Source organism: Cynocephalus volans, chromosome 10 (genome assembly GCF_027409185.1).
Source record: "Cynocephalus volans isolate mCynVol1 chromosome 10, mCynVol1.pri, whole genome shotgun sequence".
In the NCBI taxonomy this organism is placed as follows: Eukaryota; Metazoa; Chordata; class Mammalia; order Dermoptera; family Cynocephalidae; genus Cynocephalus; species Cynocephalus volans.
Genome location: NC_084469.1, coordinates 21,311,843 through 21,335,615, shown reverse-complemented (window position 1 = coordinate 21,335,615; position 23,773 = coordinate 21,311,843). Strand labels below are relative to the sequence as shown.

Below are 23,773 nucleotides of genomic sequence, written 5' to 3'. Positions count from 1 at the left end.
AGTGGTGCTGGGATAACTGGATATCGATATGCAGGAGAATGAAACTAGATCCATACCTCTCACCGTATACTAAAATCAACTCAAAATGGATTAAGGATTTAAATATACACCCTGAGACAATAAAACTTCTTAAAGAAAACATAGGGGAAACACTTCAGGAAATAGGACTGGGCACAGACTTCATGAATACGACACCAAAAGCACGGGCAACCAAAGGAAAAATAAACAAATGGGATTATATCAAACTAAAAAGCTCCTGCACAGCAAAAGAAACAATTAAAAGAGTTAAAAGACAACCAACAGAGTGGGAGAAAATATTTACAAAATATACATCTGACAAAGGATTAATATCCAGAATATATAAGGAACTCAAACAACTTTACAAGAAGAAAACAAGCAACCCAATTAAAAAATGGGCAAAAGAGCTAAGTAGGCATTTCTCTAAGGAAGATATCCAAATGGCCAACAGACATATGAAAAAATGCTCAACATCACTCAGCATCCGGGAAATGCAAATCAAAACCACATTGAGATACCATCTAACCCCAGTTAGGATGGCTAAAATCCAAAAGACTATGAACGATAAATGCTGGCGAGGCTGCGGAGAAAAAGGAACTCTCATACATTGTTGGTGGGACTGCAAAATGGTGCAGCCTCTGTGGAAAATGGTATGGAGGTTCCTTAAACAATTGCAAATAGATCTACCATACGACCCAGCCATCCCACTGTTGGGAATATACCCAGAGGAATGGAAATCATCAAGTCGAAGGTATACCTGTTCCCCAATGTTCATCGCAGCACTCTTTACAATAGCGAAGAGTTGGAACCAGCCCAAATGCCCATCATCAGATGAGTGGATACGGAAAATGTGGTACATCTACACAATGGAATACTACTCAGCTATAAAAACGAATGAAATACTGCCATTTGCAACAACATGGATGGACCTTGAGAGAATTATATTAAGTGAAACAAGTCAGGCACAGAAAGAGAAATACCACATGTTCTCACTTATTGGAGGGAGCTAAAAATTAATATATAAATTCACACACACACATACACACACACACACACAAACCGGGGGGGGGATGGGGAAGAAGATATAACAACCACAATTATTTGAAGTTGATACAACAAACAAACAGAAAGGACATTGTTGGGGGGGAGGGGGGGAGGGAGAAGGGAGGGAGGTTTTGGTCATGGGGAGCATTAATCAGCTACAATGTATATCGACAAAATAAAATTTAAAAAAAATAAAAATAAAAAAAATTAAAAATAATAAAAAAAAATAAAAAAAAAAAGAAAGGAAATTCTGATACATGCTACAAATGGATGAACCTAGACAACCTTATGCTAAATAAGCCACTCACCAAAAGACAAATACTATATGATCCCACTCATATGAGGTACTTAGTCAAATTCAGAAAGTAGGATGGTGGTTACCAGCAGCTGTGGTAGGGGAATGGGGAGATATTGTTTAATGGAATTTCAGTTTTGCAAAGGAAAAACGTTCTGGAGATAAAAGATAGTAACAATGGTTGCAGAACAATGTGAATCTACTTAATGCCAATGAACTGTACATTTAAAAATGATTAAAATGGTAAAATTCATGTTATTTATATATATATATATTACACAATTAAAATAAATAAATAGGAAAAAAAACTATATGGCTGAATTCAAAAGACAGAAAGGGAAATTTTCTTCAAGAGAAAACCGAAATAGAATGAAAAGCTCTAAATGTAAACTGTAGAAGCCAGGGAAAATAAGAAACTAGGTATAAGATCTAGTCTAGGTGTCAAGCTTTTAATGCCCACACAGAAAAAGGGCCACACTTGAAGGAAGGAGTTGAAACTAGGGCCCCTAAATGAAACAGGAGGCTTGAAAAGGTACATATTCCGTGATACAGAAGCTGACCACACACCACCCACTTGCCAAGTGAAACGGCAGGAAAACTTACTCTGCTCAGGACTTCCATAAGAAATCTAAGCCCTAGGTCTACACCATGCTTGGGTGTGGATGATGAAATTATACTGAGGTATTTTTCTTTTTTTTTTAAAAAAGGTAAAAATGGGTCCCATGCTCTATAAATTGCCAATGGGAGTGTAAATTGTTATGACCCTTATGGAGGGGAATTTGGAAATGATTGTAAAACTAACAAAGTACAGTAGCATAAAATTAGGATAATATTTAGAAAGTGCTGAGAGAAAACAATGGATAACTCAGAATCCTCCACCCAGGTAATTATCACCCAATAGTAAGGGACAGTAAAAATCTTCTGAGGGAAGCAAAACTAAGAGAATTTTCCTGTCAGACTTGCACTAAAAGTCTAAGGATAAATATCAGAAAGAAAGAAAGTGACCCCAGAAGGAAGAAAACAATTGCAAGAAAGAGTAGTGAACAAACAAATAGGAAGCATACGGAAACTCTAAATAGGAACTGACTTATAAAATAATAATTATTATTTTGACGAATTTAGGGGATTTAAAAACAACATGGAACTGAAATATTGAATAAGAACACATTAAAACAAGGGAGGAACTGTATTTAAAATGTTTAAGGAAGGGGACTGGACGATTACCTCACTTGGCTAGAGCCTGGTGTTTGTAACACCAAGGTCAAAGTTTCGGATCCCCTTACTGGCCAGCTGCCAAAAGAAAAAAAAATGTTTAAGGACTTTGTATTGTTAGGGATGAACAGAGATTTATTGACTAACTATGATAAGTATGCAACTTAAAATTTGTAAATTACAATAATAAAAATAGTATATATTATTTCCAAACCAGCAGAGGGAAAAGAGAGAGATAAACAAAATTGGGTTGATTCCATAGAAAGCAGTAAAAGGAGAAAAAGAATTTAAAAAAAGGATAACCAGAAAGTATCAAAATTTCATGGTAGAAATAACTCCAATATATCATTAATAACAAAAAATTAACTAAACTCAGCAGGTAATGCATTGTTTGACTAAATTTTTTAAAATAATAAAATCTAGCTATAGGCCGTTTTTAGAGACATACTTAAAACCTGAAAACAAAGAAAATAAAAGTATAGGAAAAAATATACCAGAAAAATAGTGTCCCTTCCCCACCTCCCTCACCAAAATAGAGCTAGCATCACTAGAGTAATATAAAACAAGGTAAGACTTTAAGGGAAAAAGCATCATTTAATAAAAGATTTCTGTAAAAGTATAAAAAAAAAAAAAAACAGACTCAAAAGGAAATAGAAAAATCTGAGACCTAAGTAATGAAGAAAATTGAATCAGTAGTCAAAAATCTATCCCGTTAATTTAAAAAAAACTCCTAGGCCCAGAACAACCTATCAAGAAATAGATAATTTTCCATCTTACTGACTCAAATCATTCCAAAGAAAAAGAGGAATAACTCCCCAACTCATTTTATGAGGCTAATATATCATTGATACCAAAATTAGAAAAAGAGAATAGAACAAGTAAAATCACAGGCCAATACTTCTATGACCACATGTAAAAACCTAAATAAATATTAGTTAGCATTGAGTCCACCGATGTATAAAATGTTAATATCATATCTTGTTGAATCTAAAATGTCACTGATTATAAAATGCACCATTACTTTATATTCTAAGAAAGAAAAATGCTGTCACTTCAACCATGACATATGCTTTCTTATTTCTCATGTATTTTATTTTATACTTACTGAAGGGGGTTTTTAGACTTATTTACACAGATTTTTATCGTATATCATTCTTATGCATTCAAATCAGGGAAAACATAGGCAAAATAAGTAAGGTAAGATACTCTTAAAATTTCATATTCAGAATTCAAATCTTCTAAATCACTTTTCAGCTGAGAGTCTTTGATGTTCATTCTTGCCATCAAAAGGCAGTAATACATTTCATTAAAAAAGTCTCTACTACGATCTCTGGTATTTTCTTCTAAGCCACTGAACACACATTTTGAAAGTTTGGATGCTGAAGTTTTCTTTAACTTACCAGAAGATGACAATGGAAAGTTTTCAGACAAGAACCAAGATACATATTCCTTCCTCAAATGCCCTTTAAATGGTGTTCTCTAAAACACTAAGGGATTACAGGTGACCAAATTCAAGCAACAGCAATTAGATGATGTCACTGACTGTAAAACATATTCTAATTACGGAAATGTTAAAATGTGAAAAATGTGCATTTCAGAATTAATGAATATGGTATATCATAATCAAACAGGGTTTATCTCCAGAATGCAAGAATACTGTAACATTTAAAAAATCTATTAAAGTAGGTCACCACATTCACAGATTAAAGGAGAAGACTCAACGTATGCAGAAAAGCGTTTGAAAAAATTCAGCAATCCTAAAAAAAAAAAAAAAAAAAAACTCTTAGCAAAACTGAAATAGAAACAGAATTAACCCCATGTAGTTACCTGCCAACATTTTGCAGAAAGAGACAAAGAGAGAGGAAAAAGAAAGAACCAGTAAAATACTAGAAATATCCCCTTTAAATGCAGGAACAGGAGAGGGGGGTGGGGAGGGAGGTTGGGGGTTAATTGGGTGGGGACAAGGGGTAGAAAAGAAATTTCTGGTAATCAGTATGCCCTCAGTATGAATCTGGCCCTCACATCATGGGCACAAGGGATAACAATTAGTTTTGTATCTCATGAATATTCTTAATAAATAAATAAAAATAAATGCAGGAACAGGATAAAGGTGACTCCCATCATTGCTTATCTCCAGCTCAACAAAATAGGAAAACAGAAGAGGTAGTAGCAAAGGATTAGAAAAGAGAAAAAGAATTAAATTGTTGTTATTCCTAGACAACTTGATTATCAACTCAGATATTCAAAATAATCTACAGACAAACTATTGCAATGATAAGAGAGTTCAGCAAAGTTGTGGGATACAAAAACCAATTATCAAGAACTCCATAGAGGGTCTACAGTGCAGGAACAAAACATTAAAAATACAACATTTATAAATGATCCTATTTATAAAACTTCTAAAACAGGATACATAGGAATAAATCCGACCAAAGATAAATGCATTTTTATTTGAATCATTTAAAACTTTATTAAAAACAGAACATTTACTAATAAACTGAAGCACTTAGGAAGATATAAACGAAGTGACATAAAATATGAGATGACAGTTCTACCTGAAATAACCTATTAAACCATTGCAATTTCGATCAAAACAGATAACTCAATAAGCAGACTGTAAAATTCATATGGAAGAGGGAAAAGATCAGATGCAGAAAACAATTTTGAAGAAAATAAAGAAGAGATAGGAGTAGGAGGCCTCCCCCTACCAGGTATCAAGACTTCTTATAATTTTAAGAATTAAAACAGTTTGGTATTGATGTAATGACAACACACCAAAACAATGAAACAAAATATTTAAACCAGAAACAAATCCAAATAAATTCTGATCAATCCCTAATATAAAATTAACAATATCAATACTGATTCATAATTGTGACAAATGTACCACACTAATATAACATGTTAATAACAGAAGAAACTGTACATGAGGGTGAAGGGAGGGTAAAGGAACTATCTGTGCTTTCTGCTCAATTTCTCTGTAAAATAAAAACTGCTACAAAAATTTTTTTAATTCAAAAATAAATTTAAAAAAAAACTTTAAACCCATAAAATAAGAAAATATCTTCATTATTGAAATAGGGAACAATTTCTAGAACTAGAGAAGAATATATGTGAGAATATCTCATATATATGAGATAATACATCTATATATCTATACCTTTACATTTCACACCAATTGGAAAGACAAAAAATCCAATGAAAAATGTGGGCAACAATATGAACAGGCAATTTTACCGAACTGGAAATGGCCAATAGATTTATGAAACTATGTTCAATTTCACCAGTCATCAAGGCAACTGCTATTAAAATGAGACATAAATCTATATCCTTCAGATTGGCAAAAATTAAGTTTAAAAATACTGACTTGGCAAGGTTGTAAGGACATGGGAACTATATAAATTGCAGGGGAGAATATAAACTGGTATAATTATGTAGTAAATATAAAGATGAGGAGCCCTAAACCCCAGCAATTCCATTTTTAGGTTATAATTCCTAGAAACACTCTCACAGATGTGCCCGAGGAAACACATATAAAGAAATTTATCACAGTGGTGTTTACAATGATGTAAAATCACATACACCAAAAAGGGCCACCAATGGATAAATACATTGTAGTATAGAAATACACTAGAATATTCTATAACTGCTAAAATGAATAAATGGATAAATCTCAAAAACATTAAGTGGGAAATAAAAGCAGCAAAAGTGTATCTACAGAATGATACTATTTATACATTTTAAAAACCCAAAAGAATTTACTGTCACAGGTATATGCACGTATTAAAAGTAAAAAAAAAAAAAGTGCACAGGAATCAAAGACTACCCCTAGGGAGAATGGGTAGGAAAAGCATATGATGGGGATTGGGTGAAGGAAGGTGGCACTTTAACAACATCTGTACTTTTGCATTTCTTTAAAGAAAAGCTGAAGCTAACATGGCAAAATGTTACTATTTGTTAAAGCTAGGTAATGGGTACAAAGGTGTTTATTATATCATTTTCTGTCTTTCTGGTATATTTAAAATATTTCATAATTTAAACATTATACAAAGAAAAGATCTGGCAATGTGCACAGTATGCCCGTTTTAAAGGGCCTACATACAGAATAAAGACAGAAACTTAAAAAGGAGCTCTTTGTTTATAATGGAAAAAAATTAAAAACAGAATTATTAAAATAAATTTCAGTACAGCCATACAATGAAATGTCATGTAAGCATAAATAAATAATAGTTTAGAAGTGTTATTATTGACTTGGAAAGATGTTGACAACATATTAAGTGGAAAAAACAGGCTATAAAATTGTAGGCTTTAAATTAAGGCATTAAATGGTTAAAGGAACCTTCTTAAATTCTATGCACAAACAGGCTGAAGTTCCATTAATGCACCTGCCGTATTTTAATCTCTTATTAACTTGCACCCATGGAAAGAAATTAACCACAAGAAGCCTAATAATAATAAAAAGTAAAATAAATTAATTCTAGCCTTTCAAACAGGAAAGATATTGCTATAATACCTATACAAAACAATTGCATTTGAACCCCAAAACAACTGTATTCCTTGCACTGGTGCCAACGATCCCCACTTTCCCAGATGAGACCTGTTCTATTTCACCATCTAGTCAGAGAGCTACAAGAGCTAGCACAGTAGCGTAAGTTGCAAAAGAGCCAGGTAAAACATAATAAACTGTATATAAAATAAATTGAGTATTGTAAATCAATGCAACACAAAACTATACTCACACTATACTATACTCACAAGACGAAAGAGTGGCAGCAAGGAATTACTGAAGGAATTTTGAGAGGAAACAAAACATTTTGTCCTACGAAATTTATACCCTCTGTTAAGGTAGAAATTGACTTGAGTGCTACAAAACCTGTGCTCCTTATTTTGTTAGTTAGAAGTTGCATCAAAAGTCTAAGAACTCTAACAGATTCTATTTTATAAAAACTGTAATACCATACAATAAAGGGTGGGGAATTAGAGCTCTTAGGGAAAATATTTTCATTATTATTACTTTACTGTGAAAATATTTGATTTCTTTATACTTTGGTGAAATATTCTTAAAACTGTTAAGACCAAAAGATATAAACTGCATTTATTGTGTAAAAATTAAGAATGGCTCAGGCTATACAACAGTAGTTGGATATAAAGTATACTAAATCCCATCATCCAGAAGAGCTGATTTTGAATTCAATCACCCTTTCAAAGAAGACATCACAGCTCACATAATTTCATCAACCAGGAGAATGTTGGTGGCAATCACAGTGCTAAAGAAAAAGATGAGAAGGTAGTAAAGCCTAGTAGTCCACCCTTATCTTTCACCCCAACTCCCCTGTCCCCAGCAATCTTCAGCTAGCGTGAATATAACTTTGTGTTGCATTGGTTTCCAATACTCAATTTATTGCTCTTCAATGATGTTAGTGTGAGATTTTATGAGACAAAACTACTCTAAATACAAACATTCTGTATTGTTTGAACACCTTTGCTGATAAGGTGGAAGCCTGATTCATATTCCAGCAAAATCAAGCTCATTTTTAGCACATCATTTGATTTTCCCTACTATGTATCTGGTACTATTTCAGTAAAATTTCTTCTTTTCCTTTTCCCTCAAAAAAACAATAAGATTAACCTTTCCTATAACTTAAAGTGCTAGAACTAAAATATAGAAGGGACTGTAAATTGACAGATGGTAGTCTTAACTGGATACATACCTTCTCATATACTTGAGAAATTTTCCACTGTAGTGTTACAAAAATAATAGAAAAATTGAATGTGATCAATTATACCCCTAAAACCTTTCTCTTTATGTTAGTTCAAACTTACTAAGAGCGAAGTTGTTTTTTCACACAATAATTATCCCAAATTCCTGCATCTGCAGCTACCATTGGCTCACCTGCAAAAACCATTTTAATACTACAATCTTGATATATTCTATTAATATTGATTGGTATAGTCTAATAATATTTAGTATACTACCAAAAGTACTTTTGCCAAGGTCATCAATGACCTTTATGTTGTTAAGTCCAACGGTTGTTTCTCAGGCTTCATCTATAAGCAGCACTTAACACAGTTGATCACACTCTCCTGGCTATTCTTTCTTCAGTTGTCTTCCAGGACACCATACTCCCCTGGTTTTCTTTCTTTTGCACTAGTGGCTCTTTCTCTGTTTACTTTCCTGGTTCCTCCTTTCCCTCCCTGAGCTCTTAATGTTAGAGTACCCAAAGGTTCAGTCCTAGATCCTACTCTTTTCTCTCTACACTTACTCCGTAGGTGATCTTATCCAGTCTTCTAGATTTAAACCATATACACCCTGATGACTCTCAAGTTTTTATCTCCAATCCAGACCTCTTTCTTGAGCTTTGGCTCCATATCTCCAACTGCCTATTTTACTTGAAAGACTACAGACACTTCAAACTTGTCTCTGCCAAAACTGAATGCTAATGTTCCCTCGCCCACAACCTGCTCTACATACATTCTTCTCCACTGCAGTTAATGGAAATTCCAACCTTCTAGCTGTTCAATTAACTCCTCTCCACAGAGTGGAAAGTAGCAAGAGTGATCCTTTCAAACATAATTAGACAAGGTCACACCTCTGTTCAAAATTGCTCCCTATTCAGGCCGGCCCGTGGCTCACTCGGTAGAGTGCGGTGCTGATAACACCAAGGCCACGGGTTCGGATCCTATATAGGGATGGCCGGTTAACTCACTGGCTGAGCATGGTGCTGACAACACCAAGCCAAGGGTTGAGATCCCCTTACCGGTCATCTTTTAAAAAAAAAAAATTGCTCCCTATTCTACTACACTAAAAACTAAAGTCCTTACACTGGCCCACGTGCTCCTGCATGATCTCACCTTCTATCAACTCTCTCACCTCCTTTCTCATCCTCAAAAACATCAGACACTGGCCATTTCCTCTCCCTGGAACACTTATCCCCAGTTCCCTACATGGCTAACTTCCTCACTTCCTTCACTGTTTTCAACAGAAATCTTCTCAATGAGGCCTACCCTGATCAATCTCTTTAAATTGCAACCCCCTCCCCACCCTCCTGTACTAGCACTCATGATCATCCATATACTGCTCTTTTAATTTTTTTCAAAGAATGTATTACTTTCTAAAATGCTAAATAACTTGTTTACTAAGATTATTATTTACTCCCTGCTTTCCCCACTACAACATAAGCTCACAAGGGCAGGTATTTGTGTTTGTTTTGTTCTGTGTGAATTCTGAGAAGCAAATAATAAATATTATCTCTTAAGAAGTGTAAAAGTAAACTAAAGTCACCCAAAATTTAAATATTAAAGCCACTCAAACCTCTACCCTCTTACGATAAGATCTGGATCACTGAAGAATAGCCTCTTTCTTTATTAAGCAGCTAATTTTTCTACCTTTTCTTACCTGTATTCAAATCTATGCCAACAAGTTGTTTTGATTCTGAATGCTCAGCTTGAACTTTTACTAGTGTTTCTTGCAGGTCATAACCAGAATTCTGAGCAAGAATCTTTATGAATTTAAAAAAATAATATGTCTTTGGAATGCTTTCAAACATACACTTGAATATCAAATATAGAAATAAAGCACTACCCTTTAGTCTTGTGAAAACACATCCATAATACAGCCATCATCTCTTTTTGAAAAATTTCATTCTTAATCTAAATTAAAGTATTATTTTATCTATCTAGTAGTTTTTATATTTACTTATACATTTCCCCTATGCACATCAAACTAAATTATGAGGACATTAGAGTTCCCCCACTACCACCCCACTACATTAATTTCCCTCCATACAAAAGATTTTTTTCTTAATGTGGAAGGAAATAGAATAGTATTCTTGTTTCCTCTAGTCCCTCTAGCTACACATCCTCCAGTTTTTCCTAGACACTTGATGAAGAAAGCCAGCATACTTGCAGCACCTTTGTGCCCCTCATCTTTATGAGGAAACTCATGATCTGTGGCAACAGGGATGAAGATATGTGCACTCCAAACCAGGCTCACTTCCAAGTGGTGCCAAATCACCAGCTGATGAGGAAAAAGGTACCATCAATGTACACCAGGGTTACCAATTTGTGTCAACAACAGGATCATTACTTACTGACTTCACTGCTTTGGGGGAAGAAAAAAATAGATATCTGATTCGCAAAGATTCTACAAATTATGGATAATTTTAACAGCAATTTTCAGAGAGACTTGGCTGGCATTGTTAGTGATGATTTCACTCATGGTAATAGCATATTTGAAGTAGTTTTCTGTGTTTCTAACTTGTCATAACCAAATTAAGGCATAGAGAAAGAACAGGTATTTCTCTGTCCCTACATCGCCAAAAAAAAAAATGGAAAAAATCTGGTTTCTCTCTTTTTCTAGAATTATATTTGATAATGACAAATGCAAGCTAGTATTGGGGAATACTAAACAGCCTCAAATCCTCACTTTCCACAAAATAAAGTGATGGCAGCTTCGATACCACCAACAAAGTAAAGATCTACTGTAAAATAGAATTAAATTTTAAGTTCTAAACTTTTTTATTATGAACCACTTCTGAAAGAAACTTTTGGAGCTACTTCAATTTTAGGAGCTCAGAAAAGGAAGCAAGGGAGTAATTTGACCATTTCATGAAGGTTCTACAAGGATTTTGAGCTGTTATCCCAAAAGTTGCCCTGCTTTAGTGGTACAATATCTAAGAGAAAACTACATGAGGAAATGCCAATAAATGCTTGTCTTTCTATTCTTGGCAATTTGCAGTTAAACACCTTTATGTCTAGCCAGTTGTTATTTGGCCATTAGGATAGCTGTACCTTGGGAATAATGAGTAAGGCATCAGCAAAAGCCTGGGCTCCAAGATGAGCTCTTCCTTTTAGACTGTGCTTGTACCTAACAAGAGCTTCAGCTATTGCCATTTCAACTGTACCAGCCCCTGGAACCACACAACCCATGCGAGGACAAAAAATGATTGGCAAGCACATGCCATGCAGAGAAAAAAGCAATTAGCTATTCAAGTGTATTCTATTATCTTGCCTACCTCTAAAATGTATTTAAATAGATACTGAATTTTTTTTAAAAATGCCCAGCTCAGTAATTACTCAGTTGTCTTATGAAGCATCCTGAGGTTATATGCCATTAAATAATTAAGTTACAGATAACTGGCTAGAAACCTTTCATTCATTGTTTATCCTCTGGCAAATAACAGTAGACATTTCTTTCACCTTTATCTTACTCTTTTATGACAACATATAAGAAGTAGTTATTTATAATTTAAAGTGTCAGGTAACTAATTATAATATCTGTTTGAAAATGTTTTAGGCCAAGATAATTTGGCCACAATTTTGGTATGGAATTCTTGGGACTCAATGAAGTACTTGTTCTCTGTACTAGAGCAAAACTCAAACTGCTATCTGAAAAGAAATGTAGGTGGTCTAATTATTCTAAGTCAAGAGCTCCAGTTAAGCACATCAATTTTCACATCACGATATGACTCTCACATCTACTTATATGGTTTTATAAAGCTTATGACTCTTCCTTGAATCAGCAAACTTGCTTTAGAATCACCCATGTTTAAAACAAAATATACAAAAATAATCTCTCCTGTTACCTCCCATGATTTTAAAATTACTACCCCCTTTCTCTGCTTTACTTCACAATATAATTGCTCAAAGAGTTGTTTACTTACAAGGTGATTACATCCTTATCTCCCATGCACACTTTTTAAAAAGTTCCTTGTTAAATACAGAATACACTGAAAAGTATATTTATATATGTAAAGTACAAACAATAAATGTATAAATAAACAAATGTACAAATGTACCTACCACCCAGCTTTAAAAAAAAGATTACTAGTACCTTTGAAAACTTCCCTGATACCATTCCTCTGTGAAAACACATATCAAAATTTGTGAGATGCCACTAAAGTAATACTTATAGAGAAATTCAAATCACTAAACAGCTATATTAGAAAAGGAGAAACTTCTCAAAACAATGACCTCAGCTTCCGCCTTAAGAAACAAGAAAAGGAACAGCAAATGAAACCTAATGTAAACAGAAAAAAGGAAATAATAAAGATCAGAGCAGAATTAATGAAATAAAAATGACAAATGTCAGAAATGAGAAAACTGACATCACTACAGATTCTATAGATATTAAAAAGGATAATAAAGGAATATTATAAACAACTTTATGCCAATAAAGTTGAAAACTTAGATCAGAGGTTACCAAACTTTCTGCAAAAAGCCAGTTAATAAATATTTTAAGGGCCGGCCCGTGGCTCACTGGGGAGAGTGTGGTACTAATAACACCAATGCCACAGGTTCGAATCCCATATAGGGATGTCCGGTTAGCTCATTGGGTGAGCGTAGTGCTGACAACACCAAGTCAAGGGTTAAGATCCCCTTAGCAGTCATCTTTTAAATAAATAAATAAATAAATATTTTAAGCTCTGTGGGTCACACCATTTATTTTGCAACTATTCAGCTCTGCCACTGTAGCACAAAAATAGCCACAGACAATACATAAACAAATGGCTTATGGCTGTGTTCCAATAAAACCACCAAAAACAGGCAGCAAGCCAGATTTAGCTCATGATCATCTCAGTAGATGCAGAAAAAGTAGTAGAAAAATCCAACACCTATTCTTTATTTTTTTAAAAAAATGTCTCACCAAACTGGGCATAGAAGAGAACTTCTTCAACCTGATATAAACTATAGTTAATGTCATACATAATGGAGAAAGACTGAATACTTTTCCCCTGAGATCAATAACAAAGAAAGGCCATCCACTACTCTCATCATTTCTATTCAACACTGTATTAGAGGTTCTAACACATGAAATAAAGGGAAAAAGAAATAAAAGATCCAGATTAGAAAGAAAAAGTAGATCTGTCTTTATAAGGAGATAACATGATCATTTATAAAGACAATTCAACAAAATCTGTAATAAAGCTACTAGAACTAATAAGTGAATTTAGCAAAGTTGGAGAATTCAAGATCAATATACAAAAATCAACTATATTTCTATATGCTAGCAGCTAACAATCAGAAATCAAAACTTTTAAAATACCATATACAATAGCATCAAAATATATGAAATACATGGGGATAAATCTGATTTTAAAAAGTGTCTGAGACTCATATACAAAAAACTACAGAATATTGCTGAGATAAATTCAAGAGGGCACAAAATAAATGGAGAAATACATCATGTTCATGAGTTACAATATTCAATATTAAGATCATGATTATCCCCAAATTGATCTAAAGATTAAATGAAGTTCCAATCCAAAGCCCAGCAGCCCTCTTGGTAGAAATTGACAAGCTGATTCTAAAATCATATGGAAATGCAAAGAACTTAGAATAATCAAAATAACCTGAAAAAGAACAAAATGTGAGGATTAACACCACTAATATCAAGACTTACAAGGCTATAGAAATCAAGACAGTATGGTATTAACATTATGACAAATAGATCAGTGGAACAGAATAAAGAGCACAGAAATAGAACCACACAAATATGAACAAATGATTTTCAATAGTGGTGAAACAAGGCTGAAACAATTTGATACCTATATATGAAAAAATGAAGTTGGATCCATACCTTGCACCATATGCAAAAATTGACTTAAAATGAATCATAGACCTAAACGTAAAACTTAAGACTATAATGCTTCTAGAAGAAAACATAGAAGAAAATTTTTGTGACCCTAGGTTAGCTAAAGATTTCTTAGATACCACACCAAAAGCATAATCCAAGAAAGAAAAACTAATAAATTCATCTTCATCAAAATTAAGAACTCTTTGAAAGACACTGTTAAGAGAATAACAGAATAAGCCACAGAGAAGAAGAAAAATCTGCAGATCATATATGTGAAAAAGTGCTTGTATCCAGAATATACAAAGAACTCTCAAACTCAACAGTAAGAAAACAACCAACCCAGATTTTTAAAGGCCAGAAGATCTGAACAGAAACTTCACCAAAGATACAATGGTGCTTCAAAAGGTTCGTGGAAAAATGGAATTAAAAGTTCATATGAAGGGCCGGCCCATGGCTCACTTGGGAGAGAGTGGTGCTGATAACACCAAGTCAAGGGTTAAGATCCCCTTACCAATCATCTTTTAAAAAAAAAAGTTCATATGATATTTCCATGAACTTTTTGAAGACCCCTCATATATGGACAGCAAATAATCACATGAAAAGATGCTCAACATCAATGATCATTAGAAAACTGCAAATTAAAATCACAGTTTGTTCATTTGTTTAATTTTAAAAAGGCTAAAGTTAAAACGACTGACCATATCAATAATTGGTAAGGAGGCCAAACAACCAGAAATCTCATACACTGCTGGTGGGTGTATAATGGTAGTTTGCAAAACAGTTTGGCAGTTTCTAAAAAGCTAAACATAGACCCACCATAGCCATTGCATTCCAAGGCATTTACCCAAGAGAAATGAAAACATACGCATGTCAATAAAAAGACTTACACACAAATGTTCATAGCAGCTTTATCTGTAAGAGCTGAGAACAGTAAATAACCAAATATCCATCAACAGATGAATGAATAAATGTAGTATACAGTACTGCCCCCTTACGTGCAGTTTCACTTTCTGCAGTTTCATTTACCTGCAATCAACCAAGGTGAGTACAGTATAGTAAAATATTCTAAGAGAGACAGAGAGAGAGAGAGGGAGAGAGAGAGAGAGAGAGGGAGGGAGGGAGAGAGAGAACACATTCACATAACTTTTATGGGCCGGCCCATGGCTCACTCGGGAGAGTGTGGTGCTGATAACACCAAGGCTACAGGTTCGGATCCCATATAGGGATGGCTGGTTAGCTCACTGGGTGAGCATGGTGCTGACAACGCCTAGTTAAGGGTTAAGATCCCTTTACCAGTCATCTATTTAAAAAAAAAAAAACTTTTATTACAGTATATTATTATAATTATTCTATTTTAGTATTATTAATCTCTTATTGTGCCTAAATTATAAATTTAACTTTATCATAGGTATGCACGTATGGAAAAAAACATAGTACATATAGGGTTGGGTACTAGCCATGGTTTCAAGTATCCACTGGGGAACCGGGAATGTACTCCCAGAGGATAAGAAAGGACTACTATATTCACACAATGGAATACTATTTAGCAATAAAAACAGAATCAACTATTGATAGATATAATAACATCAATGAATTTCAAAATAATCTCTATGTAAAAGAATCCAGACCAAAAAAAGAGTACATATGTATTATTCCATTCATACAAAATGTTAGAAAATGCAAACTCATCTCTAATGACAGAAAGCAGATCAGTGGTTGCCTGGGGATAGGATGGCATGGGGAGAGGCAGGAGGGAAGAATTACCAAAGGGCATGGAGGAAATTTTTTGGGCTGATGGATAGGTTCAATATCTTGATTAAGATGTTGGTTATGGGTGTACAATGTAAATTTGTGCAGTTCATTGTCATGATACCTCAATAAAATTGTTTTTTAAAAAATACCTAAGTGGGACTCCATCCCCAGCCCCGTTGAGTGTGCGCCAAACAGAGGGCACCCAGCCGGAGAAGCCAAAGATCCGTGGAGCCAGTGCACAACCCAGCAGGCAGGCCTCGCCACCACCACCCAACTCCATCCCCAGTCTGGCTGAGTGTGCACCAATCAGAGAAGCGCCCAGCCACAGAGGCCCAAGATCCACAGAGACTACACGCCCTGCGATGCCAGCGTACAACCCAGCAGGTAGGCCTTGCCACCACCCCAAGCTCCATCCCTAGCCCGGCCGAGTGCATGCTGAACAGAGAGGCACCTCCCCAGAGAGGCCCAAGACCCAAGGCAACCACGCACCCGAGACACTACTGGGCAACCGAGCAGACACTGAGGCAGCCATACCAAATTGGCAGCCCCAGCAGCATCATAGCCACACAATAGTGTCAAACCAGTGGACCATAAAAGCCTCTGCCACAATGACTAAACATCAAAGGGGAAAGATACCAGAAATATGAAAAATCAAGAAATACACCACCAAAGGATAATAACTCTCAAGCTCTAGATCCTATAGAAGAAGAAGCCCTTTAAATGCCTGACAAGGAATTTCGAGTGATAATTCTAAGGAAACTAAATGAGATATAAGAAAACTCAGCTAGACAATACGATGAAACAAGGAAAAGTATACAGGACCTGAAAGAAGAAATGTACAAGGAAATCAATGCTCTGAAAAAGAATGTAGCAGAGCTTGCCGAGCTGAAGAATTCATTCATCGAAATAAAAAACACAACAGAGAGTTTAACCAGCAGGCTTGCAGAAGCAGAAGAGAGAACTTCTGACCTTGAAGATGGGCTGTTTGAAATAACACAGGCAGACAAAAAAAGAAAGAAAAAAGAATTAAAGACATTGAAGAAAATCTAAGAGAGATACCAGATAACATTAAGCGTTCAAATATCCGTGTCATGGGTATTCCAGAAGGCGAGGAAAAAGGAGATTGCGTTGAAAACATATTCAACAAAATAGTGGCAGAAAACTTCCCAGGTATAGGAAAAGACAGATCTTCAGATTCAGGAAGCTGAAAGATCCCCAAACGTATTCAACTCAAAAAGGTCTTCTCCAAGACATGTTATAGTCAAAATAGCAAAACTCAAAGACAAACAGAATCTTAAAAGCTACAAGAGAGAAGTGTCAAATGACCTATAAGGGAGCCCCAATCAGACTAACATCAGACTTTTCATCACAAACCCTAAAAGCCAGAAAGGAATGGGATGATATATTCAAAATACTAAAAGACAGAGATTGCCTGCCAAGAATACTCTACCCCGCAAGCCTATCCTTCTGAAATGAAGGGCAAATAGTATATTTCTCAGACAAACAAAAACTGCGGGAGTTCACTACCACACAACCACCCATACAAGAAATTCTCAAGGGAGTACTGGGTTTGGTACCTGAAAAATAACCACCACTGGTATAAAAACTCAAGAAAAATCAAGACCCACTAGTAAAATAAAAATGGCAACAATGAAGAGAAAAAAAAATAAAGTTTATCTACAACCCAAGGAACCAACACATACAGAAAACAAACAGTAAATCAGAAAGAAAGGAACAAAAGACACTTAAGATATCCAAACAAAAATCAATAAAATGCTAGGAGTAAATCAACACTTTTCAATAACAACTCTTAATGTAAAAGGATTAAATTCCCCACTCAAAAGACACAGACTGGCTGACTGAATTAAAAAGGAGGACCTAACTATACGCTGCCTTCAAGAGACCCACCTCACCTATACAGATTCACATAGACTAAGAGTGAAAGGATAGAAAAAGATTTACCATGCAAACAGAAATGAAAAATGAGCTGGAGTAGCTATTCTTATATCTGATAAAATAGACTTTAAACTAAAAACCATAAAAAGAGAAAATGAGGGCCACTACATAATGATAAAAGGATTGATCCATCAAGAAGACATAACAATCATAAATATATATGCACCCAATGTGGGAGCAGCCAGATTTATTAAGCAAACTCTATTAGACCTAAAGAAGGAAATAGACACTAATACCATAATTGCAGGGGACCTGAACACCCCACTATCAATATTGGACAGATCATGTAGGCAAAGAATCAGCAGAGAAACACAAGACCTAAACACTCTAGACCAATTGGACTTGGCAGATATCTACAGAACATTCCATCCAACAACCTCAGAATATTCATTCTTCTCATCAGCACATGGATCATTCTCCAGGATAGATCACATATTAGGTCACAAACCAAGTCTCAAATTCAAAAAAATTGGAATTATCCCATGTATTTTCTCAGACCACAATGGATTAAAATTAGAAATCAATAACAAACAAAATTCTGGAAACTATACAAACACATGGAAATTAAACAGCATTCTACTTAATGACATATGGGTCTAAGAAGAAATCAAACAGGAAATCAAAAAATTTATTGAAACTAATGAAAACAATGATACATCATACCAAAACCTGTGGGATACTACAAAGCAGTACTAAGGGGGAAATTTATCACATTAAATTCTTACTTCAGAAGAATGGACAGATGGCAAGTGAACAACCTAACACTTCACCTTAAAGAACTAGAAAAACAAGAACAATCCAAACCCAAAGTTAGCAGATGGAAAGAAATCATTAAGATCAGAGCAGAATTTAATGAAATTGAAACCCAAAAAACAATACAAAAGATCAATGAATCAAAAAGTTGGTTTTTTGAAAAGATAAATAAAATTGACAAACCATTAGCATGGCTAACTAAAAAAGAGAAAATCCAAATAACAAAAATTAGAAATGAAAAATGTGATACTACAACTGATACATGTAAAATGCAAGGAATCATTCAAGACTACTATAAACAACTATACGCCAACAAATTTGAAAATCTGGAGGAAATGGATAAATTTCTGGACACACACAAGCTACCAAAACTGAGCCGAGAGGATGTAGAAAATCTAAACAGACCAATAACAATAAAAGAGACTGAAGCTTTTATCAGAAAGCTCCCAACAAAGAAAAGCCCAGGACCAGATGGATTTACAGCAGAATTTTACCAAACATTCAAAGAGGAATTGACACCAATTCTCTACAAACTATTCCAAAAGATCAAAACAGAGGCAATTCTCCCAAACTCATTCTATGTAGCAAACATCACCCTGATACCAAAACCAGGTAAAGATACAACTAAAAAAGAAAACTACAGGCCAATATCCTTGATGAATACATACATAAAAATCCTGAATAAAATACTAGCTAACAGAATACAGCAACACATATGCAAAATTACACACAATGATCAAGTGGGATTCATCCCAGGGATGCAAGGTTGGTTCAACAGACACAAATCAATAAATGTAATACACCATATCAATAAAATCAAACACAAGGACCATATGATCATCTCTATGGATTCTGAAAAAGCATTTGATAAAATTCAACACTCATTCATGATAAAGACTCTCTATAAGTTAGGTATAGATGGAAAGTATCTCAACACAATTAAAGTCATATATGATAAACCCACTCCCAATATCATCCTGAATGGGGAAAAGCTAAAAAGCTTTTCCTTTAAGAACAGGAACTAGACAACGATGCCCACTCTCACCACTCCTATTCAACATAGTGTTGGAAGTACTAGCCAGAGCAATCAGAGAAGAGAAGGAAATAAAGGGCATCCAGATTGGAAAAGATGAAGTCAAACCGTCCCTGTTTGCAGATGACATGATCCTATATATTGAAGAGCCTAAAGCCTCTACAAAAAAACTCTTGGAGTTGATAAATGATTTCAGCAAAGTAGCAGGATACAAAATCAACACACAAAAATCAGTAGCATTTCTATTCTCCAATAGTGAACATGCAGAAAGAGAAATCAAGAAAGCTTGCCCATTTACAATAGCCACCAAAAAAATAAAATACTTAGGAATTGAGTTAACCAAGGATGTGAAAAATCTCTATAATGAGAACTACAAACCACTGCTGAGAGAAATTAAAGAGGACACAAGAAGATGGAAAGATATACCATGCTCTTGGATTGGAAGAATCAACATTGTGAAAATGTCTATACTACCCAAAGTGATATACAAATTCAATGCAATTCCCATGCAAATTCCAATGACATTTTTCTCAGAAATGGAAAAAACTATCCAGACATTTATATGGAATAACAAAAGACCATGCAGAGTCAAAGCAATTCTGAGCAAAAAAAATAAAGCTGGAGGCATAACACTACCTGACTTTAAACTAGACTACAAAGCTATAATAACTAAAACAGCATGGTACTGGCATAAAAACAAGACACACTGATCAATGGAATAGAATACAGAATCCAGAAATTAACCCACACACCTACAGCCATCTGATCTTTGACAAAGTCACCAAGCCTATACACTAGGGAAGAGACTGCCCCTTCAGCAAATGGTTCTGGGATAACTGGATATCATATGCAGGAGAATGAAACTAGACCCATACCTCTCACCATATACTAAAATCAACTCAAAATGGATTAAAGAATTAAATATACACCCTGAAACAATAAAACTTCTTAAAGAAAACATAGGAGGAATGTTTCCTTAGGAGTCCAGGAAGTAGGACTGGGTGCAGACTTCATGAAGTCCACCAGACTTCCTGGACTTTTCATGGAAACATAATCATATAATATGTGGCCTTCTGTGTCTGGATTCTTTGACTTCATATAATGTTTTCAAAGTTCATCCACGTTGTAATATAGATTCATACTTTTTTATTTTTTGTGGTTGACTAATACTCCATCATATGGATATACCACATTTTGTTTATCCATTCATCAGCTAATGGATATGTGGATTGTTTCCACTATTTGGCTATAATGAATAATGCTGCAATGAACATTGGTGTATAAATTTTTGTGTTTATATGTTTTGTGTTTACATGTTATATGTTTTCAACTTTCTTGTGTCTATACCCAACAGTGGATTTGCTGGTTCATATAGTAACTCCATGTTGAACTTTTTCAGGAGCTGCCTGTTTTCCAACAGTTCACCAGCAATGCATTAGGATTCCAATTTCTCCCCATCCTCAACAAAACTTATTATTGTCCAGCTTTTTTGTGTATAGTCATCCTAGGTTGTGAAATGGTATCTCTTTGTCATTTTGATTTTCATTTCCCTAGTAACTAATGATGTTGAGCATCTTTTCATGTGCCTATTATTCTATTTTAAATATATGTTTTTATAGAATTATCTACACTAACTCCTTTGAGAAGGAAGTTGGTTATAAATAATCAATAAATAATAAATGTTAATTTTCTTTCCTAATCTTTCTTAATATTACACTGCACCTGAGGGAATGACTTCTAAGCTGTAAAAGCTTTTTCATGGTTTTAAAATTAAATTCCTAAAAAATAAAAAATGACATGACAGCATTAAATTAAGTGCTTTTTTATTTCATAAACAGAAGTTAATTAAAAGGGTAGCATACTATTAAGAATAGTCCAGGGGGAAAACCTTTATAATCTGAAATACCAATTGTCCAAAGTGAAATGAGAAAACAGTAATCATTCATTATCATTTACCATATATACCATGACAGATTTATTACTACTTAAAAAAAAATGTGAGTTGATATTCATCACTAAAAGAGAGCTTACCATCTTCAATGGCATTTTTGATGGCACAAAGTCCATCTCTTATGGCATCCTTGATTTCTGTGAGAGTATGCTTATTTGGTCCTCTAACCAACATGGTGACAGAGTGAGGGTTAACAAAGCCCTCGATAAAAGTGAATTTTTCTTCACCCTAAAGAATGACACAAGATGATAGAACTTTAAAACACTGTATTTAATGTCACTATGAAATCAAGACCTAGTTTACATTACAATTCTAATCTTCACATCAATTTTCCTTATCTAGTACAACTAAAGATACGTTTAAAAGTAGTTAAGTTATATTTGAATTCTTTTTTTTTTTTTTAAAGATGACCAGTAAGGGGATCTTAACCCTTGACTCGGTGTTGTCAGCACCACGTTCTCCCAAGTGAGCTAACCAGCCATCCCTATATAGGGATCCAAACCCGTGGCCTTGGTGTTATCAGCACCACACTCTCCCGAGTGAGCCATGGGCCAGCCCCTGGTAAAAAAATTATAAAATCTTTCCTATGGATTAGTTAGATCTCAAAATGCAAAACATGAATTAAAGGGTTTAGTTTTTTTTAAAAAATGACTTAGGGTGGGGGGCCAAGGGCCTTAGCCACACACCCCCCATCATCTGCATCCAGCCCAGTGACGACCACTGAACCACGTCTGGAAGAACCTCGGGCTCCTGAGCTGGGTGGTGGGGGCCTGAGAGCCTCAGCCACGCCCCCCCCAACATCTGCATCCAGCCCAGGGACAAACACCAGGCCACTGCTGGAAGCACACCAGGCTCCTGAGACAAGGTGGTGGGGGGCCAAGAACCTCAGCCATGCCCTCCCAACATCTGTATCCAGCCCAGCCACAACCACCAGGCCTCTGCCAGAAGTACTCCAGGCTCCCAAGTGGGGACGGTGGGGGACCAAGGGCCTCAGCCACGTTCTCCTGATGTCCATGTCCAGCCTAGCCATGGCCAAGCTGCCCAACGGAAGCCCCCTGGGCTCCTCTGCCGGAATAACGGGAGGTGCCACAGGCCTCAACTACGGCCCCCTCACCCCTTCCTGTCATCCCATCCTATCCCCCTCTCCCTTCTTCTCTCCCCCTCCATCCCAACTGTTCTGCAACATCTTAGAATGTAAAAAATAATATTAATAATAATAAATAAATTTTTAAAAGGCTTAGTTTTACTTTATAACCCCTGTTCATAGAAATACTCACTAATGTATACTCATATATAAGACCAGCATGTCCCAAGCAATCTACAGTGAGATCTTCAGGAGAATTCACAGCCAATCCACCACAAGCAAGAGAGAGTTTGAAATTACATATTTGTCACAGTAGCTTTGGTTATGGAAAACATAAAGACTAGGGCCGGCCCGTGGCTCACTCGGGAGAGTGTGGTGCTGAGAACACCAAGGCCCCGGGTTCGGATCCCATATAGGGATGGCCGGTTGCTCACTGGCTGAGCGTGGTGCTGACAACACCAAGTCAAGGGTTAAGATCCCCTTACCGGTCATCTTTTAGAGAAAAAAAAAAGAAAAAAAAAACATAAAGACTAATTTCTTAAAGGTGAAAAGATATCTAACATAGAAGACTATAATGTCATTGTTTATATTGTTATTTGGGGGGTTTGTTTTATTTTTTTAATTGGCAAATAAAATTGTATATATTTATCATGTACAACATGATATTTTCAAACACATACACATAGTGAAATGGCTAAATCAAGCTAATTAACATATGCATCACCCTTACATAGTTATTTTTGTAGTGAGAACACTTAAAATCTACTCTCAACATTTTTGAAGAATATACTATATTGTTATTAACTATAGTTACCATGTTGTATAATAGCTCTCTTGAACTTATTCCTCTTATTGAATCGAAATTTTGTAACCTTTAACCAACATTTCCCCACACCAACTCCCCTGTCTCACTGTCCCAGCCCCTGGTAACCACCATGCTACTATCTACTTGTATAAATTCAACTTTTTTCCATTCCACATATAAGTGAGATCATGCAGTACTGTATTATTTTTAAAATATGTTTTAAGATGATGAAAATTTTCCTTGTACTTCAACAAAGCTCTGAGGTATGTTAACAGCCTTGATTTTTGACCGTTCA

The 23,773-nt window shown here is 35.3% G+C and overlaps 1 protein-coding gene across 1 annotated transcript in view; it reads right to left on the bottom strand.

Moving 5' to 3' along the window:
- Nucleotides 1-7,763: 7,763 nt before the first annotated feature.
- CCT6B (chaperonin containing TCP1 subunit 6B) overlaps nucleotides 7,764-23,773 on the bottom strand; it is a 32,692-nt gene continuing 16,682 nt past the window's right edge. The window contains 6 exon segments of the mRNA XM_063109807.1: nucleotides 7,764-7,836; nucleotides 8,393-8,462; nucleotides 9,966-10,068; nucleotides 11,360-11,494; nucleotides 21,671-21,817; nucleotides 22,867-22,963. Coding sequence (XP_062965877.1) covers nucleotides 7,764-7,836; nucleotides 8,393-8,462; nucleotides 9,966-10,068; nucleotides 11,360-11,494; nucleotides 21,671-21,817; nucleotides 22,867-22,963 — 625 coding nt within the window.